The sequence below is a fragment of the Pseudonaja textilis genome, chromosome 6 (genome assembly GCF_049901715.1).
Source record: "Pseudonaja textilis isolate UNSWEBS1 chromosome 6, rPseTex1.2, whole genome shotgun sequence".
Taxonomy (NCBI): domain Eukaryota; kingdom Metazoa; phylum Chordata; class Lepidosauria; order Squamata; family Elapidae; genus Pseudonaja; species Pseudonaja textilis.
Window position 1 is genome coordinate 54,962,223 of NC_141995.1, and position 13,074 is coordinate 54,975,296.

Below are 13,074 nucleotides of genomic sequence, written 5' to 3' on the forward strand. Positions count from 1 at the left end.
GGGAAGGTAGGTAGCAAAGAGACTAAAGTTGGCCATTTTTTTCAGTTTTGTGGCTTGCTTTTCACCCACCCCATGTTACAACAACAGCAATACATACGCTGCCTTTGGAGACATAGTTGGAATCATGCATGATGTCTCTTGCTAGTCCAAAGTCACAGATCTTCACAATTTTTCCTTGGGCTAAGAGGACATTTCGTGCTGCCAGATCACGGTGCACGCACTGCAAAAAAAAAGTACACTTTTTATAATGTATACATATCATAATATATAATATTTAGGTTAATATTTAATATTTAATACAGTGGTACCTTGATACTCAACTGCTTTGAAACTCATCAAATTTGGTACTCAATGCATTTTAATGTGAAATGTTTGTCCCAGTACTCCTCGTTTGTTTGGTACTCAACACACAAGCTAGAACTTGTCGGTGTTGGCTTCCTTGTGACTCACTACATTATGTGGAAAAATTGTTTGGAACTCATTGTTTTTGGTACTCATCATGCCTCCCAAACTCAATTAACGATACCCAAAGGTGCTTTTTTTCAAGAGGTAACTGGACTTTCTTTTTTTTTCTTTGAAGACGTTTGGCTTCTCATCCAAGAAGCTTCTTCAGTTCTGACTGGATTGGCGGGGAATGGAAGGATTTATATTCCTCACAGACAGCTGGTCATTTGCAGAAGAAAGTCCAAGTGCCTCTTGAAAAAGCACCTGTGGAACAACCATGACCTGGATGATTAAGAATCTCCATTTAGCTATACCCTTTTGGATGAGCATGCATCGAATGGTGCAGGAATGTGAATGGATTTCCAGAAAAACTACAGACTACCAGAACCATTTGTGCTTCAGTTTGAGATGCTGTTCTGACCCACGCCCTTTTCCAACAAATCAAACACAATCCAAAAGGAACAGAAACTTTGTAATGCTTTTACAAAATAATTAGCTTGATAAGCACAAGCCTTGCCAAACTGTGCGAGACTTGCCAAAAGATAACAGGCAAGAAATAATTTGCTATACAAGAATCTCCAAATACAAAGTCGGGATACTAGAATGTCTACGAGGCTGGAGTTTTCAAAACGTCTTTGCCTTCTGCAAAGTATGTTCCTTTCACAGCTGGCTTTTATGTTCTTGAAATAGGGGCCATTACCTTGCAGCCTTACTCCTGAGTTGCCTGTGCTGTTGTAGCTGCTCTTTCCTATGAGCAATCCTGTGCACATGCACACTTGGCACAGGCTCCTCGGGAACCTTCTCATCACTGCTGCCAGCCCCCACAATCTCTGAAGGCAGCAGTCTACTCCCTAATGGTCCTGGCCCCTCATCTGAGTCCTCGCTCTCCTCATCCATCTACACCTGCTGCCAGCTAACCTCAACAGATGCAGACACTACTCAGGTGACCGTGAGAACAGATAAACTTCCAGTGGTCTCAACGACGCTCTAAAATAACACAAATGACCAACTGTCTGCAAGGAATATAAATCCTTCCATTCCCCACCATCCAGTCAGAGTCGAAGAAACTTCTTGAATGAGAAGCGAAACGTCTTCAAGGAAAAATCAGAAACTAATATTCAAATACATTTCAAAAACAAAGAAAGTCCAGTTGCCTCTTGAAAAAGCACCTTTGGGACAACTGTGACCTGAATCTCTATAGAGATTCTCTATAGACAATTAATGATGAGTACCAAGGTACCACTGAGAGTACAGTGCTTGGCTAATGCTAGTGAGCAACAATGCACGGAACTTATACATTTGAAATGTTTAAAGGTGAGCACTTTAGAGGTGAATACTATTGAGAGTTTTTACAGCGATTCAGTGCCAGAAAATAAACACAGATAGCTGATACTTCATTTAACATCTTTATAAACACAAGTAGATTTTACAAGCCAGTTGTAGATTTCTCCAACATGGAGCAAATTCAAACAGAAACACGTTGCAAGCTCAGAGCAGAGCTCCAGTCTTCAGCAAGCAAGCAAGTTAGTTTCATCTTCAATAGACAGACTCGGAGCTCAACATAGCTGCAGAGTTGCAGAGCTTAATAATAGAACCATGCCTAGTTTTAGTTTCAGTTTCCAGCCTAGGCTAATTCTAGTTTCAGTTTCCAAAACAGTCCTCATTGGCTGATTTAGTTGCTATGCCTATTCATTGGCTGACCTTGTTACCATGCTCTATTCCAGTTGGTGAATACACTCTGACAAATACTCTCTTAGATGTCTTTTCCATCTTTCAAACGTGTCCCTTTAGCACAGGGGTGTCCAACCTTGGCAAGGAATGGCTGAGGAATTCTGGGAGTTGAAGTCCACAAGTCTTAACGTTGCCAAGGTTGGACACCCCTGCTTTAGCACAAAGATCATTGCAATGCAGTTTACTTAAGGGAAGGGAAGAGGAAGAATGAGTGCAGATACACCAAATCGAGAGGACTAAGCAAAATTTGTTTCTGAGCCTGGCATGCACTTTTGGCATTGTCCCTCCTCTCTTGACCACATGAAAATTTGAAGCTGCCTAGATCCTAACATAGAAACTGTGACTTATGCGTAAGCTATGTAATGGCAAGCAGATCTATGGGATAAGTTGGGGGAAGAACTGCTGACAGGGATAAACTCCTACCACCCCACAGGGAGATCACTGTGACGACTGTCCTTCTTGGGGTTCAACACTTAAAATCTGGTTGGCAGTAACTGTGAGAGGCATCTTGGAGACTTAGAGGACAACCAGCTAAATAGGAGCCAGCTGTGTGCAGCAGCAGCAGCAGCCAAAAAAGCCAATGCAATCCTAAATTGCATTAACAGAGGGATACAATCGAGATCAAGTGAGCTACTAATGCCACTCTATAAAGCCTTAGTAAGGCCACACCTAGAGTACTGCATCCAGTTTTACTCACCACATTATAAAAAGATGTTGAGACTCTAGAAAAAGTACAGAGAAGAGCAACCAGGATGATGAGGGGACTGGAGACTAAAACATATGAAGAACGGTTACAGGAACTGGGCCTGGTTACTCTAGGGAAGAGAAGGACCAGGGGAGACAGGAGAGCAGTCTTTCAATATTTGAGGGGCTGCCACAGAGAGGAGGAATCTATTTTCTAAAGCACCTGAAGGCCAGATAAGGAATAATGGATGGAAACTGATCAAGGAGAGATTCAATCTGGAAATAAGGAGAAACTTCCTGACAGGGAGAGCAATCAACCAATGGAACAGAAGTTGCCCTCCGAAGTTGTGGGAGCGCCATCATTTGAGACCTTCAAGAAGAGATTGGACTGCCATTTGTCAGAAATGATGTATGGCCTCCTGCTTGGGCAGGGGGTTGGACTAGATGACCTATAAGGTCCCTTCCTATCTGTTATCTGTTATCTGTCTATTAAATTTAGAGAGAATCCCTTTCTCATCCCCATTCTTAAAACAGCTCAAGTGACTGATTTAAAGTGGGGGGAAGTTGGGATTTGAAGCTAGTCTTTGTTAGAGGAGAACCAACTAGTTTCTTTTCCTCCTCTCCCCCCCTCCCCATAATAATATTTATTTTTTTCAGAAAGCAATATGCCAATGTACAAATATACTTTTTTTAAAAAAAAACGCAGCCCCTGTACTGTAGTGATAGGTGTAGAGTCTTATCAGTTGTGTTTGAATTGTGTTTCTTCCTCATCATCCGATTTAGGTAACTTCCCTGTTATTCCTCTGGCTACGGAATGGTATTAGTGTAATTTTTTTGTTTTGTTTTGTAGGACTTAGCAGTAAACTTTAGATAGAAATATGAAGGGCTGGGCTGCTGGGGGTTCGCAGGGGTCCAGGGGAGCCCCTAGCTAAGATTCTGTGCAGTTTGGAGAACCCCCCAAATCCCACATTTGGCTGGCCCTGCCCACTCTGCTCCACCCCTCCCAAGAGTCCCCACCTGGCCCGTTTTGGATTCAGGTAAGCGCAGGTGGCGCACGGAGGCTCGGGGAGGGTGAAAAATGGGCCTCCCAGAAGTTCAGGAAGGCCGGAAATCAGTCGGTTTCCAGCTTCCAGAGAGCCTCCGGAGCCCAGGGCAGCCATTTTCGCTCTCTCAGAGGCTCGAGGAAAGCCTCCGGAGCCCAGGAAGGGCAAAAACGCCCCACCACCACCGCCATGGTGCAAGAAGCCAACTAGGCCACCCCCCCAGCAACCAGGCAGAGAACCCATTGCTAAAAATTTTGAAGCCCACCCCTGGAAATATGTTATACTGGATTGATGGCAGGATTGGCTATTTATTTTATTTTATTGTCATTGCACCTCGTACAAGGAAATCAAACACCATCTTTAGTGCACATCATGACTATGAAAATAAACACAAACACACACATCCTTCACCCTCTGCACATAGAATCGAAAATCCCCGACGCCGTACCAACACTGGTTGCTATACAGCAGAATTCAAAAGAGCTACTGACCTGGGATAGAAGCTGTTTTTCAACCTATTTGTCCTTGTTTTTATTATTCTGTACTGTCTGCCAGATGGTAATAGTTCAAAAAAAAGGGGGGGTGAGTTTATTTGAGTTTATGTGTGATTGTCTTGGACTGGACAACTGTGTCGGAAAGTGTCAAACCATCCATACAATATAAATAATCATTTTCTCACACATGTTCAGTTGATTGTTCCTGCTTAGATGCAAACCTTGTTTAAAATGAAGCCACCCTTCAGGCTTTGCCACTTACATTTTTGGAGGCCAGGAACTCCATTCCCCGGGCTACCTGGTAGGTGAAGCTCAGCAGATCCAGCAAACTGAGGCCTTCTGAATTGTCGTCAGAAAGCAGATTCTTCCCGTCTAGTTTCATTGAGAGGAGGGAAAAGTGAAAAGAAATGTTTTTCGTTTTGTGCAATGTTAACTCCAGACGAATTAATCCATCAATCTCTTTCAGGCAGAAAGTCTGTAGAGATTCTCAGTCATCCAAGTCATGGTTGTCTCAAAAGTGGGTTTTTTTTTTTTTCAGAAGGCAAATGGACTTTCCTGTTTTTTTTCTTTCAAAGAAGTTTGTCTTTATCTTTCACACCGATAAACCTCCAAGTGGCCTCAACGACCGTCTAAAAGGATGTAAATGACCAGCTGTCTGCAAGGAATATAAATCCTTCCATTCTCCACTATCCTGTCAGAGCTGAAGAAGCTTTTTGGATGCAAAATGTCTTCGAAAGGAAAAAAAATAAACAAGAAAGCCCAGTTTGCCTCCTGAAAAAGTTTTGGGACAACCATGATCTGAATGAGTGAGAATCTCTACAGATTTTTAGCTTTACAATTTGGAATGAATGCCCATGAAACGGTGTAGGAGTAGGAATGGATTTCCAGAGGAAAAATTGCAGACTAGAGGAACCATTAGCATCACTCAGGTAACCCTGAAGACATGGAAAAACCTTCAAGTGCTTCAATGACTCTCTAAAACAGGGGTCTTCAAACTAGACAGCTTTAAGACATGTGGACTTCAACTCCCAGAATTCCTCCTCCAGTCACGTTAGCTCAGGAATTCTGGGAGTTGAAGTCCACACCTCTTAAACTTGCCAAGTTGGAAGACCCTTGCCCTAAAAGGATGCAGAGTACCAGCTGTCTGCACGGAATATAAATCCTTTCCTGCATGAAATTCTTATTCAAGGGCTAAATATTTATCATAGTTCGTCGTTTCCCTTTACCAAATCCAGCAACTTTCCCTCTGTTGTTCCACAACGTGGAACTGAGAACTATATCTCCAAAACATTTCAACAAAACAAGTTACGTTTGTATCCATCAATAATAGAGAAGCTTTCCTGTTTAAAAAAAAAATCCAAATACTAAATATAGTTTTATTTTTCCTTTAATTATAGACATTTTCCACCTAGAAATTGCAGGATTAAAGGAGTACCACCTACACATTACAGGGTTTGTTGTTACTTTATTCCCGTGTGGTTTAAATGCAAAGCCATCATTTAGAAATGGCGTGGAGTCATCCATTTGTTTTTGACATAAATCCATTTTCGCTTAGCTTTGCTAGGCTGGCTCGTGCTCTTTGGTAGTTGGGGTTACCCAAGACTTTCAAAGGGTTGATGATTTTACAGCATGGCTCTTATTATGCTCAGAAAAATGACAGCTGCAAAAGGCCTAAAATATAATCATTTGGTTACTTGGTTGGTCAGTAAAGCCTTGGTGGATGAGCCTCTGCCAATGCACAGCTGAGTCTGGAAGAGAACACAGCTCAAGAATCAGGACAGAGCAAATCTGTCCTGTAAATCATGGATCAGATTTCAGTGTAATCGGATGGTAAAAAGGGATGAGTTGGTCAAACAGCCCGTGACTAACTATCAATTTGGCATTCTGCAAATTTATTTCGGTTTAAAGTCAGTTAGCTTTTAGGGATGGATCCTAATCTAAGGAGAAGCACAAACAAGTGGCTCAAAATCCAGCTAAACACAAACAGAAGAACAAAAGCATTTGTTGTTATTAGGAGCCTCTGTGGCACAATGGTTAGAGTGCAGTATTGCAAGCTACTTCTGCAGCCGTCTGCCTACAATTTGGCAGTTCAAATCCCACCAGACTCAAGGTTGACTCAGCCTTCCATCCTTCCGAGGTGGGTAAAATGAGGACCCAGATTGTTGGGGGCTGACTCTGTAAACTGCTTAGATAGGGCTGTAAAGTATTATAAAGCGGTATATAAGTCTAAGTGCTATTGCTATTTCGGCCACCAATGACACTGGCTCTCATTAAACCTTGATCGGTTTTGGAGATAGAGGTAAATGGTAGCATTATGTGCCAGGTAAGAAGAGGGTAAAGAAAAAATAGGAAATCTTTGACTCTAGAGGTCCTCCTGAATAACTATCTCATTTTGAATTATAAATAGTAACTGATGTTTTCACAACAAACTTAAGTAATCAACTGAATTATAGTTGATTAAGAAACAATATAATTGTCGTTGGCGGAAAGAAAAACTTCACTGGTATATTTTTGCCTGTCCCCTGAAGTAGGAAATGTTAACACCTAATATGATTCTGCCTTTTGTTGCATTCTTCAAGACACAAAAACTTTCTGATTCTCAATATTTGGGAAGCTTATGAACCAACTGCTATGTAGCATAGGATACTCCAATTGCTTTAACAGCTTTATTTTCCATTCTTCCTAGTGCACAAAACATCTACTAGTGCGCTGCAACTTTTGTTTTGAGCTATGTTAATGCTATTTGGGTTTCTTATTATGCCAAAATGTTGCTTTAAGTAAAGACTCCTTTGAATTGAGCTTCATTATGGGCGACTATATGGAGGCATCTATATTGCTTTTCTGGAAGCAGTATGGAAATTAGAGTAGAGTAGAGTAGAGTAGAGTAGAGTAGAGTAGAGTAGAGTAGAGTAGAGTAGAGTAGAGTAGAAGAGAACAGAATCAGCTGGAAGGGACATTGACTGTTTTCTACTTCAGTCCCTGCTCAAGCAGGAGAACCTATACAATCTCAGACAAGTGACTGTCCATACTATTCTTAAAAACATCCAGTGGTGAAGTGCCCACTATTTCTAGAGGCAAGTTGTTCCACTGATTAATTGTCCTTACTGTTAGGAAGTTCCTCCTTAATTCCAGATTGCTTCTCTCTTTGATTAGTTTCCAACTATTGGAAATTAATGGCAATGAATTTTGCCGTTGCTTTCTTCCATGATGTCTTTTTGACTTCTCAGACTAATCTATGCTCTGGAATTTCTCATCTCACTTCTAACCAGATCCAGATGCTTACTTTTAGAGAGTCACTTTAAATTACTTAGAAGCTGTCATCTGTGGCAGCAGAGATGATTTTACAGGAAGAATAAATACATTATGTTCTTTATGAAACAGTTATAATTCAGATTATAATCAATGAGATGCTGCTGTATACTTTCAGACGTTATATGACCTCTAAAACCAAGCTGAAATAATTGATTTTTTAAGAAAACAGAACGCCAAAATGGCAATAAGACTTCACTCTTAGCTATTCTTCTACACATATAGATAGTTGAACACAGAAAGAGACTTTGCAATCAAGCATGACCCCCCCCCCAAAAAAAAAATCTGGAGACTTCCAGTTTGAGCTTCTTTGGCGACAGACTGAAACCTCATCTCTGCAAGACTTCGATCCGTGCTCGCCACTGGAGAGCCTCGAGCCAGCTGGTTTCGGGGCTAAGCCACCCCGTAGAGGTGGTGAAGAAGGGGGAGACTGCCTGCAGGGTTGAGGAGAGCTGCATCTCTCCTCCCCAGCTGGCCATTACTCCCTTTCCCAAAGTCAATTGTAGCGGTGCTCAGAAATGGCCACCACAAAGAAGAACTCAACCAGAAAAGAATGTGCAGGAGGAAGATAAAAAGAGAAAGTTTTGGTTGACTGGGTCAAACAGCAAAAGCAACAAATAAGGTACCCTGGAATTGAAACCATTAAAAAACAATAACATTGTTCCCTAAGAAGATTTCTAAGCTGCGAAGGAGAGAGAAAAGGGAAACATTTGGGTTTTTTTCTCCTCTTCCTATACTGACAGCTAAGAGACTTAAGCAAGAAATTGGAAAAAAATCCACTTTGACATTAATAGGCATTTAATGCTGAAAATAAAAAGTCAAAGGGATAATAAAGATTTCTGGATAATCAAAAGCTTTTGAAAACAGGAAAGGAGAGAAAAAGAATAAAAGGGCAGGATCTGGAAGGGAGGAGACTGCCTGGAATTAAAAAGAACTTACAGCAAAATCTCAACAAGACTTCCAAAAGATACATTTTAACTGAAATATCTCAACAAAAACCGCAGGGTGAGAAAGTGGAAAAAGAAATAAGAAGAAATAACTTGGGACTATTTGGATTACTTGATGATTTCTGGATTTTTGGTTATTGTATTTGAATGACTAAAATCAATTGGGTGGTTGTTTAAAACTGTTTAAAATGGCTCCACTTTTAGAAGAACTGAAAATGGAACTTAAAAAGTACAAAGAAGATGCACAAAAAGGGAGAGGTTCTTTTGGCTTTGTATTTCAGTTTTTAGAAATGGAGATTTGGAACTATGAGAAACAACAAGAAATGCCTGTAGAACAAGAAGATTGCGACAAAAAAGCCATCTTTAATGAACAAGTAATCTTAGGTGGGGGAAAAAGGAAAGAGAATGGAAAGTTTAAGATTGGGAAAACAACTCCCCCAAATAGAGTGAAAAATAAGTATAAAATCAGAAAGCAACAGAAGAGGGAAATGCAGAAGAGAGAATTAGAAGTAGAGAGACAAGGGGGTAAAAAGGGGAGGGAGAAGATGAGAGGGAAGAAAGAAAGGAAAAGAAGTTATAAAGGACAGAAACAAAATATAAAGAAACAGGGCCTATTTAGAGATAATGGGTGGAAATTTAATGGAAAAAGGGATTCTGCAAAGGTACATAAGATAGTATGGTTATATTAGAAGCAGAAATAACTTTAGAAAATATGAAACAATGTATGATTAAAATGTTTGATAAAATAGCTATTGTAATTCAGTGGAATGCTTGTCAGTAAATAATTGTAACAAAATGAATATTTAATAATTTACAAAACATATGTGAAGAGAAATAAGGGAAAAATTAATTATGGAGATTATATGTGTCTTTAACGAAGTATGATATTTAATTGAAAAGAAGTGTTAAAGATGTTAAAATTTTAATGATTATTAATGATAAAACTGAATTGGGATGGATTGAGGGTTCATAATTACATATATTTATAATCTTTTTTTTTTAAGAATATAGTGTGGATTATGTACCAAGCAGAATTTGATTGGAAGTTATGTATTATGTATTATATTGAAGGTCATAACCTTAAGGTATATATTGAAGTTTAAATAAGAGTTGAATGGATGTAATTAAAAGATATAAAGGTGTAATACTCCAATAAGTAACTACAGGAGAAAATTTGTTTAATGAGAAAAGATAATATGAAATTGAAACAGAACAGACAAGAGTATAAATATAATGGTTTGAATTGAGATGAGATAATCAAAATAAAATTGAGAAAATTAAAAGAGGGGGAAAACTATATAGAAAATGTAGAATAGTATAAGACATGGCACAGAACACAAAAAGGAGCCTGAAATTGAGATTTGTATCTGTATAAAGAAGTTCAACCCGGGACCATGCTATTTTCAAAAAAGATGTTTTACTTGTATTTTGTATGTGTGAAAACCCAAATAAAACTTTATTTAAAAAGAAAAAAGAAAACCCCGCAAAATCTAATAGCAATCACTTCTGCATGAGCTCAAGCATAAAAGAACTAAATGGTGCAGCTATTGGGGACAATATAAGACCAAATATCCCACAATTCCATAAAAAACCATAAAATCTGTGGAACAGAGGCAGGGGTGGGATTCAATTTTTTTAACAACCGGTTCTGTGGGTGTGGCTTAGATGGTGCGCATGGCTTGGTGGTCATGAGACTGGGTGGACATGGATTGGTGGTAATGTGAGTGGCTGGGCATGGCCAACTCAACATCACTCACATTGAGGCACGCATCTCCTCGACTGGCCTCTCGTGACTGTGGGATGCTGCAACAGTCGTAAGTGCGAAAAATTGTCATAAGTTACTTTTTTCAGTGCCGTTGTAACTTTAAATAGTCACTCCACACAAACAAAGGACCAGCAAAGGAGGGAAAATAAACTCCAGAGAAGTTCCTGAGACAGGAAGTCTAGTCCTGCCAAGAATGTAATAAGGGTTAACGGATAGGCAGTTTCTGTAAGCAACGCCAGAATGTTTCCTTCCTGACTTTCTTACAGGATTAGTCCAGTAATTTCTTCTAACAACTGGTTCACCAAACTGCTTAGAATGTTAACAACCGGTTCTAGTGAACAGGTGCAAACTGGTAGAACCCCACCCCTGAACAGAGGTGAAATGACCAGCGCCATGCCACAAAATCCTTAACTTTTTCTCCTACAAGATTAGCAGCAACTTCAAATTATTTTGTTCAGGAAAAAAAAACAGTGCAAGGAGAAAACTTAACCTTAATCTAATCTGATTCTTTGCAGAATAAAAATACTTGGTTATATATAGTATGCCACGACATATAAGTGGACTTACCTAATATGGATTTTTTCTTATATGAAGCAGGCCGATCGTACAAAGATCTTTGGATGTCAGAATATTTAGACCTGTCTTTTCTTTCTAACATGGGCACGTACTGAGTTGCCTCTGCTTGTTTCATATCCATATATTCACCGTTATTTTCAAAGGATAGGATGACATAGCTGGAATTAAAAGCACAGTAGCAATATAAAGAAATAGTGCACAAATTGAGATCTGAATATTTACTGTACTTGTTATACTTATATACTTATAAGAAAAATATATACATATTATAGCTGTGGTGGCGCAGTGGTTAGAATGCAGTATTGCAGGCTAATTCTACCGACTGCCGGCAGTTCGATTGTGATTGGCTCAAGGTTGGCTCACCCTTCTATCCTTCTGATTAGGTAAAATGAGGACCCAGATTGTTGGGATCAAGAGGCTGACCCTGTAAACCACTTAGAGAGGGCTGTAAAGCACTGTGAAGTCTAAGTGCTATTGCTATACTGATCTTTTATTTGTTGATTATGGAACAGAAGTTGGATATTGTAGATGTCACAATAAAATTTCAGCAATCTGTAGGTCATTCCCAAAATTACTTGTCAATGATTGTCTTGATTCATTGATTCTTTCAAATCTTAATCAATAAATCTACACTGCATTCCTTCATCCCATCAGAAACTTTTTTAACAACAACAACAACAACAACAAATGAAAGAAACACCATAAAGTTTCCACAATATTATTCATTACATGGAGCTGTATGTTTCCCCAGAAGGGGGCGATACCTTGGAAGTGAGTTGTAGCAACATACAATGCAATGGTAGGGGTGGCTTGGTTAACACTCTGTGAGCCTTCCCACCAAATGAAGCAATGGAGCTCACTATACCACATTCCTGTTAAGATATAACTGGTTATCATGTCCCTGTCGGAATCTGATTCTGAGGAGGAGGCCAAGCAGCTGACAGGGAGTGGGAATGTGACTCTGTTTGCTGTGGACGAAACTGGGGAAGGGCACAGTCCAACTGGGCAGATCAGGGAAGAGGTAGAGCAAGGGAGAGGGAATTTGGAGAAAGATCCAGGCCCGTCCCCTCTTCATCCTAGGGCATGCAGGGAGGAATGGAGAAGGGAGCAATGTGAGTTGTGTGGCTTACGGGGGAGGAAAGAGCCCTGATTCCCTTGATTATATTAAATATTTTCATTGTGGCTTAGAAATATAATGAAGGATTCATGATGAACCTGTTGTATAGATGCAGTGATGCATTTCAAAAAATTTTACCAAAGGTTCAGTGGGTGTGGCTTGGTGAACACGCTTTGTGCACGCACACACATTTTGCATGCACGTGCATACCAAATGCACACTTTGTGCAGGCGCAGAAGCATTCCAACTCACCTCCTGCCCCCTCCCTGTCGCTTCAGCAGCTGCCGCGCAACAGTCTGCTTGCCGCACAAAGCAGCTGCGCTTCAAAAGCAGGACATAAAGGTGAGTATGGGAGCCCAGGCAGGCAGGTGAGCCCAATAGCAGAGCAGTGGAGAGAACCGGTTTGGTCTCCATTGCTCGTCATCACTACCGGCTTGGCAGAACCGGTACAATACCACCACTGTATAGATGGACCTGGAATAGTTTCCACAGCCTCATGTCTCTCGTATCTCAGTAAAAAGGTAAAAGTTTCCCTGTTCAATCATGTCCAACTCTAAGGTTTCTTGGCTGAGGGAGCCAGGATTGCCGGAAGACAATATCCATAGTCATATGACCATCATGGAAGTGGTGGTATTCCACCAGTTTGGCCCCATTCTGCTGAGCCACTAGTGGGATGAGCAAACTGGTTCTCACCACCGCCTCTGCTATTGGGCCCACCTGCCAGCCTGGGCTCCCATATTCACTTTTATCTTCTGCTTTTGAAGTGCAACTGCTTTGCGTGGCACAGAGTGCTCGCGGCAGCTGCTGAAGTGACCGGGAGAGTTCCGGCTTGCAGAAAGTGAGTTGGAACACCTCTGCGCCTGTGCAAAGTGCATGTTTGGTGTGCATGCGTATGCACGCAAAGTGTGTGCACGCACACAAAGCATGCCCACCAAGCCACACCCACCAAACCGGTGGTGAAAGT

At 40.7% G+C, this 13,074-nt stretch overlaps 1 protein-coding gene across 2 annotated transcripts in view; it reads right to left on the bottom strand.

The window, feature by feature from the left end:
* Positions 1–13,074, bottom strand: part of PDGFRA (platelet derived growth factor receptor alpha) — a 74,142-nt gene that overhangs the window by 13,408 nt on the left and 47,660 nt on the right. For both annotated transcript variants that reach the window (XM_026699879.2, XM_026699876.2), the window contains exons 16-18: positions 10,985–11,151; positions 4,659–4,768; positions 98–220 (exon numbers count right to left, since the gene is read on the bottom strand). In XM_026699879.2, the coding sequence (XP_026555664.1) occupies positions 98–220; positions 4,659–4,768; positions 10,985–11,151 (400 nt within the window). The remainder of the gene's footprint in view (positions 1–97; positions 221–4,658; positions 4,769–10,984; positions 11,152–13,074) is intronic.